At 38.2% G+C, this 15,501-nt stretch overlaps 3 protein-coding genes and 1 long non-coding RNA gene across 4 annotated transcripts in view; 3 read left to right on the forward strand and 1 right to left on the reverse strand.

Annotated features, from left to right (window-relative positions):
• LOC134678400 (ecdysone-induced protein 74EF) overlaps positions 1 to 15,501 on the forward strand; it is a 263,550-nt gene that overhangs the window by 181,574 nt on the left and 66,475 nt on the right. The window lies entirely within an intron of this gene.
• Positions 1,023 to 4,827, forward strand: LOC134679394 (nudC domain-containing protein 1). Its single transcript, XM_063538291.1, has 3 exons — positions 1,023 to 2,146; positions 2,484 to 2,660; positions 3,697 to 4,827. Exons 1-3 carry the CDS (start codon positions 1,078 to 1,080, stop codon positions 4,170 to 4,172), a joined length of 1,722 nt encoding a protein of 573 aa, XP_063394361.1. The 5' UTR covers positions 1,023 to 1,077; the 3' UTR covers positions 4,173 to 4,827.
• On the reverse strand, positions 4,991 to 7,310 carry LOC134679397 (box C/D snoRNA protein 1). The gene is made up of 5 exons (XM_063538293.1): positions 7,170 to 7,310; positions 6,827 to 7,103; positions 6,230 to 6,548; positions 5,709 to 5,861; positions 4,991 to 5,398 (listed from the first exon to the last, which is right to left on the reverse strand). The coding sequence occupies exons 1-5, from the start codon at positions 7,217 to 7,219 to the stop codon at positions 5,172 to 5,174; spliced, it is 1,026 nt and encodes a 341-aa protein (XP_063394363.1). The 5' UTR covers positions 7,220 to 7,310; the 3' UTR covers positions 4,991 to 5,171.
• LOC134678499 (uncharacterized) lies at positions 9,927 to 11,469 on the forward strand. Its single transcript, XR_010100192.1, has 2 exons — positions 9,927 to 10,216; positions 10,611 to 11,469. It is a non-coding gene; the product is annotated as an uncharacterized LOC134678499 (long non-coding RNA).

The raw sequence follows: 15,501 nt of genomic DNA on the forward strand, positions 1-15,501 counted from the left end.
CTTACAGTCTTAAGTGGTAGTACCGCTACGTTGTATTTATTATTTAAAGATTTAATAAATACAATTTTCGTTATGAACTTTAACCACAGCAGTTGGACAGAGTCATTGACAAATATATTTTTTATTATGGTGGGTAGACGTACCTACCCTCCATATATTTTATGGACATTGATAAAGACAGTTGGAAGCAAATATTCAATTTTAAAACTGAATCGCGTATAATTAAGTTTTAAGCGTTTTAAGTCCCGTTTTATGATTAATAATGTATAAAATTCGTGATAATTTAAATCAGAGTTGGGAGCAATGTTGCTGTAGAAAAATGTTTTTATTTTTATTACTCGCAACTTTTTCTCGGAGGCCAACGCACACATAGAAGCTTCAGGCACACACATGCGCAATTGTTTGGGGACATAACTTAGTTGCTAACACACTATCGCACCGCACCAAGGTCATTGTGGGACGCACCCATAAGTAAAAGGGAGAAAGCGATATCTCTTTCTCCCTCTTACTTATGGGTGCGTCCCACAATGACCTTGGTGCGGTGCGATAGTGTGTTAGCAACTTTAGGAAGTGATCAACATACACAACCTGTGGCCTATTTTATAAAGCTACAAGTTACAATTAGCTTACAAATAATAATACAAACTATCTCTAAACTAAATAAACTTAAAATAAAAAGCCTATGTGTTAGAACGAGACTTCCGCTTGTAAATTGTAACTTGTAGCTTTATAAAATAGGCCACTGGTTTCCCCTAAAAACGATAACACTTTGATTTGAAGTCCATCTTGTCAACAGTATGGTTGTCCTTTTTCTTTTTTGACAATCGGCATTTTTAAAAGAGCGAGGCGAGGAGAGAGAAATGATTCTAGTTGCTGTGCCGTCAAAGAGAACAGACAACGTTGGGGCCTTGGACTCCACACTCGCGTTCGCGGCTTCGTGCCGCGCTTCGTTCTCGAGTGTGGAGCGGGCTTAAGTTGAAACGTCAATAATGACGCGTGGTCCTTAATAGGTGACAGACGGGATGTGCAAACAATCGGCATTTCAGCTACATTTATTTTAACGAGAAAACTATCGCAATGCCTTCGAGTTTAGTTGACCTGCGGCCGGACCGTCGTCTATTGGACCACGAGTTCGAAGGTTACAAGCTTAACCTGCAGGCGTTGCCTCACTACAGCCACGAGCTAACGACGCGCGTAGACCGTGTATTCCCCGACGACGTCCAGTACTCTTTCATTCACGCGAAGCTCTTCGCACTTCATAACCACCTGGTAGCGGATAAGTGGGATTACACGCACAGCTTCTACTACATAGATGAGAAACAGCAAGTTAGGCATATCAGTTTCGATAACGCTAATCTAACGTTTCAAAACACCGTTGTTTACGATGTTCCGGCTCATGTGGAGCGGAAATCTGGTCATTTTAACCTGTGCCTGTCGTTCCCCTCGAGTACTTTGGCTTTGGTGAGTGACGGGACAGGGTACTTGCATATAGTTGACACGCGCGCTCGCAGCAGACCATCCGAACGTAATGCACAATGGCAAACGCAGCAATCAAGTCTCATCTTGGGCGAAGATAAATATTTCATAATTGTAGACTCCAGAATTGTAGAGAAAAACAATACGGAAATCTTACACTGTCTCTTACAGTCTGTAAAGCAGAATGAGGCTCAGTTTGACTCTGTTTTGACATGGGTCACTTTTAAGTTTGACATGGATAACTCAACCTGGAATCAAATGAGCTTTAGACAAGTGCAAGGCAAAGGCATTGTACATTATGCCGCGTTGGAGAGTTTGTGTTCGGCTATCTACGTAGCTTCAGATCATCTATTCAAATTTACAAAAGACTCTGAAAAGGAAATAGTAGAAAAAAAGGAAGAGATCAAAACAATATTGTACACTTGGCTGCAAACATCAGAAGATATAACTATTACGTTGAAATTGGAAGATAATTTTGACAAGAAGCTTTTCCGAGTAGATGTTGGTCCGTTGGAAGTTAAAATAAGCTATGGGGGTAAAGAGTTTGTGAGTGGGCGGCTATGGAACAGAGTGGACAGCGAGTTGACTACCTGGAATGTACAAGACAATGGGCAAGTTAATGTATTGTTGACAAAGTCTGACAGCATGTTGTGGGACAACCTCATTGAGGGTTAGTATGTTAAACTGTTGGGTAATCACACTGAATTGTGACCCACCATAGAAAGTTTTCACAGTAAGTTTAATAATATTTTTAGTTTTAGAATGGCAATGATGCTGATGTAGTAAATATTTTTCAGTGGGTCAGGAATCAAGTGGTATGATAGTACAATTTTATCGTAATGCTCAGGAAATTAAATGTATACTGTGCATGATTCCGTATTTGTATGTACATTATAAACTTATTAAATAGTTTGTACATATTGTTGTATAATATGTATCTCATACTGTACTGTTTCTTTGGCATTGAAATGAACTCCACAAAAGCAATAATTTAAAAACATCCACAGGTGGTGATAATAAGGGTGAACAGATTATGGACGAGAGTCTGATCGAGGAGGCACATCGCAGACTGTCACATCTGTGCTCCGAGACGGAGGTGACATCTGTTGAACAGTCTGCTCCAGGGCTCTCCACACAAGAGTTGGAGGAGTGTGATGCAGCATCCGAGGAGGACACAGTGCTAGGTGAGATACTCGTACAGAATTTGTAAATCTTTTACACTCATTAGCAAAGCAAATTTTTATCAAAGCCTTGAAAATTTTGCTAATCTAGTTCTAGTGACAAACCATCAGACCAGGACGTGTTCTGGATGTACCAGGTTGATTCACAAGAGCTGGCACAAATGGAATTTTTATTTATCGTATGGCATTACAGTTACTGGATTCAATTTAAATCTAGAGATTGAGGTTTGCACTCTTCAGATACTCGATGGCCCTTTCACTGAGGTTCGCAAGGTCTTCAATCCGTCCCTTGAATCTGGTGAGAGGGCATTCCAGAACAATGTGTGACCGTCTGCTCAGGGTCACCACGCGTCTTCAGCGGTCTTCAGTGCGTGACTGAAGGGAGTCACGCCAGCCCCATTTATGCCAGTGGTAGTTGCAGTTTCCAACGCCTGTTCGAATGCGGTTTAGTTGACTCCATACCCGGCGCGGTTTGTCGAAGCCAGGTGGACGTCTATTTGGGTTAAGTGTGAAGAGTTGTTCACCCTTGAATTGTTGGGCATTCCACTCGGCCATCCATGAATCCACAAATGGAATGAATGAGTTTTAAACCGAAATTTGCAAATTGCGGGGATCTTTATCTTTTACTCCAATGAAAGCGTAATTAGAGTGACAGAGAAAGATGCCCGCAATTTTAGAACTTCGATTTTCGCGTTTATAGCCCAGGGTGTCACTCGCACAATGAAAGTTTCGGTCATTCCATTGTACCAGCTTTCCTGAATGAACGCGTCGACCGCAATTTATGAATGGTTCGCCGTTCGCGTAGGTCCAGTCCGGTGCTTAGGGAGTAGCCGTTATAATTTTGTATGGCAGCGAGACCGCTTATTTCAGTTACTTCTTGCATCCAAGTTTACCACCTGAACCCATGTATGTTAAATCTCCACAAAAATTGAGTTTGAGATCTCTGTAGCGAATTGGCACTTGTTGTGCCGCCTCGTGCTTAATGCGTCCGTTTAATCTGTGCTCAAAGATATATTACGAAGTAACTTTTTGTTTCCAGTTCGCTTAGACACCAACCACGAGACCACCCACCGCGTGCCGCTGAGCGTTAACCGCTACCTGTTCAGCCTCACCATCGACCCGCAACAGTCGCCCGCCATCGTCCTGCGCCACGACGTGGACGCCTGCATCTGGCAACCTTACCCTACCGACAACCGACCCTTTCTCATCCACGAGGGAACTCTAATGGCCTTCGGATACATACAGTCTTCCAAAACGAATAGGAAATTCATCACTTGCCCTCCTAACTTATCTTATGGGGTTGTATGCGAGAGCTCGAGGCATATTTTCGTGTATCAGCATAGGAATAGTGGGCAGTTGAGGAATAGGAGTGGGGGGGTGAATAGGTTGGTGAAAGTGGGGCAGCAGAACGTGTTTAACGTGGAGAGGTTCGGTGAGGTGGTGGGGATAGAGGCGACGAATGATTATTTGTTTGTTTTGACTGAGAGTTCTTTGGTGGCCATTGGTATTCAGTAGGGCTTAAATACCGGAATTTCGTGATCCTGGAATACGGATCGATGTTTACGATATCTATTGAGATATCGTAAACATCGATCCGTAATTCAGGATCACGGACCGGAATTATAAGAGGATCAAGATCGTAATTCCGGTATTGAACTATTTTAGTTTCTTTTTGTAAAAATTATGATGGAATTAAGTAAGAAATATGAAGAAGACGATTGTTGGTATACAGGCATATAGTACGATATATCGACCACATGTCATATATGTCAATAAAATTTCAACTACAAGAGTTTCGATTTAAGGTTCGACTTGACTTCCAATTTAAACTTTCGCAAAATGTGACTTATCGTCAAATGATTCACTAAAACGTAACTAGTTGGGATATATTTCGATTCTGTGGGAAAATCTTTAAGATTAGTGCGGCCTGGAATAGGGCTAATTCCGGTATTGAGGACCACTATCGGATTTCAATACCGACATTGGAAGTCCTATTTTTAAGAGATGATCAATTCTATTAACTATTACCCAATTAAAATAAGGTTTATGGGGCATACATCATATGTACATATTGACCCTTTAAACGCAACGCCTATCGTGCGCGGCGCGTCATCGTGAACCTAGTCGGTATGCACGAAGGCTGATATCGGGCTGTGGCCGCGCGGTTGACGTCTTAAGCGGTCAAAGGGTTATAGAACCTAGGCTATTCTTTTTCTTCTAATACATCTTAATAATCTTAATTTAATCATTAATATGAGAATATTAAGTAAGCTGCAGAGATGAATGCTATAAAATAAAATAATTTTATCAACAACAACTTTTATTTCCAACCCATAACAACCTATATTACTGTAAAGTTTTAACGATTTACATTAATGATACTGTACGAACAGGAGAGCAATATAATTATGCGCGTGCGAATGAGATAGGAACAGACGGGTCACTGTACGAAATTCTTTGCAGGTACTAGGCATCCTTAACCTTAAATCATTTCATTCGTTCATATAGTTGTTTTTATTTTTTACTTTCATCATCACTAATGTCTAAACTCTCCTCGGAGGAGTACCCCGTCGTGAAAAGAAGATTCTTAGGCTTCTTCTTTTTATCTTCTTTGATCTCCTGCTGTATCTCCTTCTGTTTCTCCAGTGCCACTTTCTCCGTGAGAAGAGGCCTCTTTCTCTTCTGGGCCTCATTTTGAGACGGAGTTTCTTTAGCTATAGGTTCTTCGTCAAACTCGTCTTCTGCAAATATAAAAACATTTCTGGCTTATAAAACACTAAAAATGAAATGAAATGAAAAATTGTCTACTATTCATTACCTCTTTAAATAATTTCCTCACAGTTAGTAGTAGTGAAAAGCATTTTGTATTGACTTGGCCAAAAGTGCACCATCAAGCAAACTAACTCATCCATCACTTTCTAGCCGCTTCAATAATAAGGTACTATTTTATCACACTTGCTCGTAAATAGCGTTTTATCGAGCATCTGTACTGTAATACTAAAAAAACATCATTTCCGAGATGAGTAACAAATTTCTTGAATTCATATTTACCTGGAGTGATGATGTCAAAATTGTAAGCGTGGTCCTTTAGCACGACAAAAACAAGCGGGAATTCAACTATGCACTTCCCTGAGAGGTTCTCCGCTAAAGTCTCGCTCGGATCCAGCTCAAAGAACTTACGAGCACATCCCCTTACTTTCTCGGCTGAAACAGTGTTTTTAGGAAACAAATTAAATTATCTTTTTATGAACTTGTTTTAATTTCCTTTATTTCAAGATGCAGAGGACGCTGGTTTGAGTCCAGACCACATCAACTACTAAACAATCGAGGTCACCACACATGAGCGCTCCCATACTGTGTAAATTAAAAATATTTACAAAAATGATGCTTTAGGAGTGTATCTGGGCTGTTATAGTACAACACGCTGTAAAATACAACTCAATTATGCTTGAATCGTAGTATTTCACAAGTAAAATTGCAGCCATGTGTGATGACCTCGTTTTCTTTGTAAACCTACTAATGACACTGACAGTCTAAAGTTAAAACTAATTGATCATATGATTCATATGTACCTCTCAACAGCACTTTGACTCCATTAAACCCAACAGACTTATAATAAGTCAGAGCTTTCGACCCTTCAAAAGGCTCCGCATTGACATCCAGGTACTTATCCAGCAGCTCTGAAAGCCTTTTAGTCTCCAAGCACTTCTCGTCTACAAATTTCACCATATCCGGTTCAGCATTGGGGAAGATCCACTCCACCCGCCAACTAATCAGGTTTGTTTTGTAATTGTAGCGAGTGGTGTTTACGGAGTGCCTCGAGAAGTTTTGAGCGAGGAACTGGAGGGCTATGCCGCGGTCTCTGGCTGCTATCTTCAGTTTGAAGAGATGCTGGAAAAGTGAGCATATTGTACAGTGATGCAACGGTAGTGTGGAAGCCACCGCCACTGTCATTCAAGATAAATTCATGTAAGTCTAAACAGGGTCAAAGTGTATCCGCAAGGGCCCCCGAAAACCGTAAGATAAACGGCAGAGTGCTATTCATATTACATATTGCTCGCTTACTTTTAAAATTTATTCCAACCAGAAGATACTCGAAGGAACTGTCTTAGGGTTACCACCAACGTTAGACACAAGGACATATATATATAATGGTTACTTGAACTTACTACTGGCAAATCCTTGTCTATCCTAGTGAACCTCTTTTTTTCGTCACGTTTCACACCATGCACGAACCTGGCACACTCTTCCAACAGCCTGTAGTCGCTCAACAAGTCTCTATCGGTGAAATCTTTGATGCGGACAAATTTCGTCCTGTCCCTTATACCGTCGCAGTTTAGCTCCATTTTGTGTATTCTAACGCAGTTTAAACAACATGTCTTTACTTCGCATTTAGGGCACGTGTATTGTGCTTCTTTTGAGGCACACACTTCGCAAGGGCCGAGTCTGTAAGAAAGATATAAATGAGATTTTGTATTATAAACTATCCAAGTATTCCGGAGGAGTTTTTACCTTGGCGCGGGTCCTCTTGTCTCCGGCTCGCTATCTGATGAGGACGACATAGTGTTATACAGATAGTATATTATTATTAAAAGCTTAAATGTAGCATGCACGCAAGGTAAATGATTATGATAAACACACGTGGTCCGAAACAAAACAAGCAGGCGTCAGCGGACAGCGTCATATGTCATTTTGACGTTTCTTTTTTTTTTACAATTAATTTTCGTTCATCTGGACAAGCCATACTGGCAGTGATACTGGCTTGTCAATGCATGTAAAAAAAAAACTTTAGGTGTTTTTCATACCCTGATGCGAAAACATACATCGACAGAGGTACAATAATATAGAGATGACACGGGGGTGGGGCCGGTGGGGCCAAACGACCGAACGAGATGCACTTAATTTCAGCAGGAGTAGCACGGCGCATGTAAATAAAAAAGACCTAGCTCACACGTGTATGACAAGCTTTAAGTTTATATGGGGTCGTGCATCATTAGTGGTGCATGCACGTATCATATGTAGGTACCCTAAAATGCTACACATATGATGCATGCACAGGGAACGTGATAATTTTATTATAATCATAATCATAATCATTTTTTCGATGCAAGCCATGGTGTTTATAATGTATTATATTATGTTTCAAACTGCGTCATAAATATCCTAGGTTGTTTTGTAAATGTCAAGTGATAAGTGTGATAAGGATAGGTCCTGAAAGAAGGACGGGGTAGCACTTTTTTGTAAGTACTTACTAGAAAATAGTTATCTGTTTTACAAGGGGGTAAAGTTGTGGTTTTACTTCTCGTGCCAATATTGATACTCGACCAAGCGAAAGATTCCAGGGTTGAACCACGAGCGTAGCGAGTAATTCGAAAAGTGGAATCTAAAGCGTACCGAGAGTTAAACAAACTTCGGTATCGAATGAAACCCATTTCTTAAAATTAGTGTTATGCATTAATTAAAAAGAATACAGGAAGTCTTTGCGAGCTGGTGTAGTGAAAATTTTACTAAAGCTTGTGGTATGATTATGATAAATGATAATATTATAAATGTGTGATGAAGCACAAATATTTATGTAATTGAATTATAGTTTTGTGTTACAGTCGACTCTCGTTAATTCCACCCCGCGATAATTCGAACCTCTCTATAATTCGAAGTTATCACGAGTTCCCTAGAAAATCTCTTTATATTTCGAAATAATTCCATACATTTTTAAGCACTTGGTAATTCGAACAAAAAAATCGTCGTTACGTAACAAAATAACGCGTTAATTCGAACTCATAGGCGTCAAACACTCGACAATTCAAAGTTATCATATTGCAGAGGTAAGTGTAAGTACCCTACATTTTGAGACAAGTTCAAGTTCATCGTTGCACGAGCATTTGTTGTCGTAAAATAATTTCCGGCACTAGGTATTTCTGATAAAAAAGTTATTGATCAGTCTCAGCAATGTGCTTTGAAGCAAACTAATATTACAGACTTCTTCTCAAAGACTAATAATTAATTCACATTATGTATGTGCATGTAAGTATGTACCTATAACCTTTGGGTATTGTTAAAAAATTAGCAGTTAATAAATCATAATTAATTATTACTCAATAATTCGAACTTTCATATTTTTTCTCTCAAAAATTTCGAACTATAAGATGGTCAAGCAAATCTTGTCAGTAGAAAAAGGCGCGAAATTATAATTTTCTATGGGACGATATCCTTTCGCGCCTACATTTTTCTGCCGCCTTTTTCTACTGACAAGATCTGCTTGACGCAGTATTTGATATTTCAAACTCTCGATAATTCGTAATATTTTTAAAGTCCCTTGAGTTTCGAATTAACGAGAGTCGACTGTATTAGTTATTATTATTTGTGCTAATAAACATCTCTTATTCTTATTCTTAAGTTCGTATAAGTTTGGATATTTGATCCTTTATCTCTTAGTAACGGTTATAATAGGCTTCGATGATTAGCACATATACATATGTACCTACCTAATTTACCTAGTCTGTAATCCCGGAACTGATGCCTTGATTTATTACAAATTTTGTACGAGGTACGAGAGTACAAAGAATGAGGGGGTGGGGGCAACTTAACGATTTCTATGCGGATGAAGTTGTGGGCAGAGGCTAATAATAGTTAGGTCATGATATATCCATATAATTAGCTTAATAAAAACCTAGATTAATTTTTTGCACATGATTCTACTGCGCAGACAACCTCAACTCAACCCCCAGACCAGCCCGGACATTATTGATTTTCTACTTATCGAATTATATTTCATATTTTGTTGCTTTTTAGGTATTGCAACTAGAATAGCATATAATAATTATGTAGTTTAAGAGCAAACATTGCAATTTTTTTTTTTTAAACAATTATGGCCTGAATGCGAGTCCTTTAAGCCAAGTCTTTATTTTGCTATTGTGAGAACACTTCATTTAAAGAGTTAAATGGCAAAGAATGCACTAATAATTTTATTACAACACACTTCACTTTATATCTTCAACACTGTTGTTTTTATATACTTGTATAATGGAACGTAACGCTACGTCTTACGTATGCGAACAACGCGCGAACGCGGCGCGGCGCGGCGCGGCGAAATCAATCCTTTGATGCCCATAGAAGTGTCCTACGTAAGCGATCTCGTTGCGAACGCGGTGCGGCGCGATTTGCACGCGAATGTCAGGCGGCGCGGCGCGGCGCGGCGGCGGCCGCTTTCGCCGCGCCGCGCCGCGCCGCGTTCGCGCGTTGTTCGCCTACGTAAGACGTAGCGTAACTGTCAACATTTTTAAGAATATCGGTGAGGCGGCGGGGGACATTATTATCAAACACTTCACTTAATTCACTTGCAAGGATGAGTCTTTCAAACGCAAACACTTGGCATTTAAATATAAGGTGTTCAACATCTGCAACGCTACCATTCTGGCAGTGAGGACATGTACCATCGGCTATAATCGAAAATCTGGCTAAGTGCGCTGGTGCACAGTTGTGACCAAACCTCAATCTATTGATGGTGGTAATAAAGCTACGACTTCCAATCTTTATCTTCTCATACCAAGGCTTTCCAGGTAAGTCGGTTTGAATACTAGCGTACCATCTTCCTTTTGTCTCTCTATCTTTGGTCCATAAATCTATCCACATCTTAGCCACAACAGTCTTAACAGAAGCTTGACAATCAGTTAGTGGAATTCTAGTACTACATCTTACATCTAATTCGTTGATACCTAAATAAGCAGCTTTGTCTGCAACTTCATTCCCTGTTATACCAGTATGGGATGGAATCCACATAAAATTAATATTTACATTATTATTTTTCAGTTGTAATAACAACTTTTTAATTTGGTACAATATAAAATTATCTTTATAATGCAATTGATTATTCTGTAATCCATAAATTAAACTAAGTGAATCAGTGAAAATAAAGAAATGCTTATATTCTGACATTCTTAATATAACTTTCAGGGCTTCAAATACAGCATATGCTTCAGCCGTAAATATGGAACATAAATCATGCAACCTAAAGCTTTGAACGAATTTAGTCTGAGGATCATACACTGCACTTCGAACATGGGACTCTGCTTTACTACCATCTGTGTATAATTTGTAATAATTGGGAATTTGTGACAAGAAATGTAGAAAATCAGTATTATTATTGATAGAGTTTGTGCATACTGTAATGTTTAAAAGTTTACTATTAAAGCTATCGTCATAACATGGCCAAATTTCATTTTTATATATATTACTAAACTTAGCTTCCACCTGTAAGAGTAATGCTGTTAACTTAGGAATTCTGGGATGACCCTTTATTCTTCTTATTATACTTTGATTATTTTTAGCATATATCTTAATTAAATATCTGTAAGCTAACAACACCCATCTGACAGGTAAAGGCATTGTTTTTGTCTCTACTTCCATTGCTCTTATTGGGGTTGAACACATTGCCCCTGATATTATTCGCATTGCCTTATTTTGAATTATTTGTAACTTATGTGTGTGATCAGTATTCATATGTACAAGAAAACTATAATCAAAGTGACTTCTGACTAGGGTTTTGTATAGTAAGGACAGTACTTTAGGGTCGGCACCCCAAGATATACCGGCAAGACATCTCATAATATTTAAACCTTTAACAGAATTACAAATTATGTGCTTAGCATGTAGCTCAAAATTTAAATGATTATCTATTACTACGCCTAGAAACTTATGAGAAGGAACTTCTCTAATAATCTCATTATTATATACAATATTTACATTTGTTGTGTCTTTGCTCAATATTAATAACTTGCTTTTGTCAGGATTTATCTTTAAGTGTAAATAATTATTGTAATAAACATTATTAATGTGAGCTTTAGCTACATCTAGATTAGAATTAATAGAATATATTACAAGATCATCTGCAAATTGCAGTATACTAACATTAGAACTATTTACAAATGAGTTTATCTCGCTAGTGTACAAATTATACAGTAAAGGAGACAGCGTTGCTCCTTGCATTGTGCCTTTGGAAACTTGTCGTGGTCCATGTAATATGTTATTAAATTTTACATATAGCTCTCTATCATCTAAGAAATTAAATATCCATTTGCATAATTTCCCAGGGATATTAATATTAGATAGAACTTTTACTAGTATTGTAGGATCAACATTGTCAAATGCTCCTTGTACATCTAAAAATATACAAACAGCATGTGACTTGTTATAATTAGCTAATTTTAAATCAGAAACAAGAGATATGAAGCTGTCAGAACAGCTCCTACCTCGTCGAAAGCCGTTTTGAAATGGAGGCAATATGCTGTTTGCCTCAACATACCAATCAAGTCTAGTCTTTATCATATTCTCAAAAACCTTACCAATACATGATGATAGAGAAATTGGTCTATAAGAATTGGCCTCACTAGGAGGTTTATCTGGTTTCAAAATAGGTATTACACATTGTGTTTTCCAAGATTGAGGTATTTTGCCATGTATCCAAAGTAAATTCATAATTCTTAGCAAAACTTTTTGACCATTAACATGCAGCTTCTTTAAAAGTAGGTATGGTATATCATCTAAGCCTGGGGTAGTATTTTTCCTAGATTGCAGACTTACAATGAATTCCTCCCAAGTAAAAGGTTCAATAAGGTACTTAGACTCATTATTATCATTGTTACTTTCAAATAAACTTTCTATAGAGCTAGGATCGTTACTACAACCTTGGGTTAATTTAGTTATAAATGGTTCTATAAATTCATCATTTTTAATTATCTGCTTAGATTTTAATCCCTTAAAACGTTTAATATTGTTCCATATTAACCCAATAGGTGTACATCGATTTAAAGAAGCACAAAAACTACGCCAACTACTAATTCTTTCCTCTGCTATTGTGCGTTTTTTAAGAGCAACAAGTCTCTTGTACGTAATATAATTTTCTATGGATGGATTCGCCCTGTAATATTTTAATGCCTCGTACTCGTAGGCTTTAATGACACTATCCTCACATTTTTTATTCCACCAAGGAACCGGCGGTCTGCTAATAAAGTTTGTATTTTTAGTAAGTTTTGGGATACATTGTATTTTTAATAGGTGGAGTTCAGAAGTAAATTTGTCATATAATTGTATAGGATCATTCTCATTTAAAGGAAAATCCGAGAATACCTCTTCTGAAAGCTCTTTATATTTATTCCAGTCAGCTTTAGTCATAGATATAAACTATGGATGAGCGCATGCATATGAATTGCCCGTTGCGATCTTCATGTCAGCAAAAAAGCGCCATCTGTTACACACTGCGTACAACTACGTGAGCTCGACTCTCGCGATAACTTTGTACGGGCGTACAAGGCTTGTTAAGTTTATTCGCGGTTTATATCAGAAGAGCGTCGATTAAGTTTATGGTTAATCAAAATTATTTGTTGTATTTGTTGGCGTTGTTTGATATCCGTGTCGTCGACACTGACGCTCCTTCTTACCTCTCAAGACCCGTGACATCTGTACTAAAATCAGCTGAAGACGAAAAACAGAGAAAATATTCCACGGCCTGTGAAATGCGACATGCAACTTTCACACCACTTGTAACATCTGTTGACAGCGTCTATGCACCCCAAATGTCCTCCGTTATAAAACATATGGCAGAAACCATATCTCAACGTTGGAACCGATCTCTAAGTACTGTACTGGGCTGGCTGAGATGCAGGATCAGTAACGCCGTTATACGTGCCACCACCATGTGCATCCGAGGCACACGCCACCGGTTTAAGTCCCCCGCCTGGTGGCTTGGGTTCGACGACGGTGCCGCCCTTCCACACATCGACTGAAACCCCTTTTCTACCCTACCTACATATGTCTTAACCTAACCCTTTGCCTATGTATTACTTATGATTCTCGTAATAAATGCTTTAGTTAACATATTTATTGTATTAAAATGGGCGAACTTATCCTTATAAGTTTCCGTTCTTCTACGTTATTTCGTGATGTCATTATCGTCTCAGGTGGCAATGCAATATTTTAAACATTCGCGCAGTGCGGTGTGCCGCCCTGTGTAAGCCGGCTCTGTCAAGGTCGACAAGTTGGCCGAGCTACTAGCTACAGCAGTACAGTTCGATAAGTACCTCCCGAGCTTTCGCGAGTAAAATGCGGCGAACAACTATTTCTGTTAGTTTCTTGCTTGCAAAACAGGTAGAGTAAAAAAGAAGGAAACAGCAATACAAACTAACTATTTTGGCTCAGTGATCCAAAGAGAATCTTGGCCTCCGAAACGAGAGCGTGCCACCTGTCCACAAATATGATGCAAAAATATAAGTAGGTAATGGAAAGTATTAAATACAGCGATGTGAATTAATCGGTGTTTGAAAATGCGCGCTTTGTTTCTAGCGCTCACCTGTTAATTTTTTTTGAGTTTTACCTACAGTTAATTAAAAACTTTAACCTGACAAGAATTAATATACTAGGTACCTAAGTCAACGAATAAAACAATAACAAATACTTGATCTTGTTATTTCGAATGTTTTTAATAATTATGTAAAAGAAACGGGAACAAACTCTGTAAGACAGACAATAGGTACTTTAATTTCGGTAATTATATCCGGTAGGTAATCAACTAATCATATTTAAGTAAATTTACCTATACAAATCACGCAGTATGCATTTCTACTTCATAATAACTTCCAAAGAGAAATGACGTCCTTACAAGGTTAATGCATTAGCGCTATGACGTACGAGCGAACATTAGTTGCTCGTGAGAATGAAATAAAATTATCGTTTAAAATTGGTTTTAAGCAATACATAAACCTAATTGGAAATTACTTACCGATGATATGAGATCCCATTTTTTTTCTTATACTTCCTATAATGGTTTTTGCACCCTTTTACAACGCAATAAGGCATTTTTGTGTTATGCTGCGTGACAACTTTCTACTGCGCAATTCGCCACACGACTGAGCGCCGGGGTGTGATAAATGCAAATATCACACCCATGTAGCGGCCCCCTTTTTAGTGCTCGTTAGCCGCGTCCTTACGAAGTAATATATATGTCCATGGCTTTAGTATATATAAATTTATCTATAGGGTCACTTATTTGATATTTTTCAAGAGAGGTCAATATACTAACTATAGTAGGGTAGTGATAACTGCCCATAGGGTCGTCGTGGACTTGCCACTCGCACAGAGGTGCTATGCTTGCACTGCAGAAGCTAACATCGATCGCTGAAGGATTTCGATTAGGGTAAGTAACTGTAGTTGGGTTTCCGTCATTTAAGATACATAAGTCTAAGTCACTTATAATATCGAACAGTGTGTTACCTCGGGATTGGTTAGTAGCGCAACCAAACGCTGTATGATGTGCATTGAAATCTCCTGATATTATTATAGGTGTTGGTAATTTTTCAATTATATTTTTAAGTCTATTTAGTCTTATGTGTGGACGGTTTGGAGGACAGTACACACATAAAACTGATAAAGGCCCTCGGTCAGTCACAATTGAGATCGCTACATTTTGAATACTTTCATAAAAGTTAGTCTGTATAAAAGTATGTTTGTATATATTTTTAACAAGTATAGCAACTCCGCCATGTCCATTTTTACTATATTTGCAGTAAATATTATAATTAGGTATTCTAAAAGCAGTAGTTGGTTTTAACCAGGTTTCATTAAGAAGACAAACATCAATATTATTAAGTTTTAAAAAATTAATTAGCAACGGTTTTTTATTTGAAACAGATTGAATATTGAATGAGCAATACGAATGTGTGTAGGATCCATTATTTAATGTTTTTAATAAGCATATCTTTAATAGAACTATTAGTGATTGGGTTGGAATCGGTCTTGTTGGCTAATTCTATGAGAGTGCTAACCAGTGCATTCATTAAATCTGTATTCTGTA

The sequence above is a fragment of the Cydia fagiglandana genome, chromosome Z, assembly GCF_963556715.1.
Source record: "Cydia fagiglandana chromosome Z, ilCydFagi1.1, whole genome shotgun sequence".
Lineage (NCBI taxonomy): Eukaryota > Metazoa > Arthropoda > Insecta > Lepidoptera > Tortricidae > Cydia > Cydia fagiglandana.

What these genes read in the sequence shown, in the direction of transcription:
- LOC134679394 (XM_063538291.1), top strand. Translation starts at nt 1,078, where the DNA reads ATGCCTTCGAGTTTAGTTGACCTGCGGCCGGACCGTCGTCTATTGGAC. An exon ending in GTGGGACAACCTCATTGAGG is followed by an intron (nt 2,147 to 2,483) that starts GTTAGTATGTTA and finishes AAACATCCACAG; the next exon opens with GTGGTGATAATAAGGGTGAA. An exon ending in CGAGGAGGACACAGTGCTAG is followed by an intron (nt 2,661 to 3,696) that starts GTGAGATACTCG and finishes TTTTGTTTCCAG; the next exon opens with TTCGCTTAGACACCAACCAC.
- LOC134679397 (XM_063538293.1), bottom strand. Translation starts at nt 7,219, where the DNA reads ATGTCGTCCTCATCAGATAGCGAGCCGGAGACAAGAGGACCCGCGCCA. An exon ending in ACAAGAGGACCCGCGCCAAG is followed by an intron (nt 7,104 to 7,169) that starts GTAAAAACTCCT and finishes TCTTTCTTACAG; the next exon opens with ACTCGGCCCTTGCGAAGTGT. An exon ending in AGTCAAAGTGCTGTTGAGAG is followed by an intron (nt 5,862 to 6,229) that starts GTACATATGAAT and finishes ACACTGTTTCAG; the next exon opens with CCGAGAAAGTAAGGGGATGT.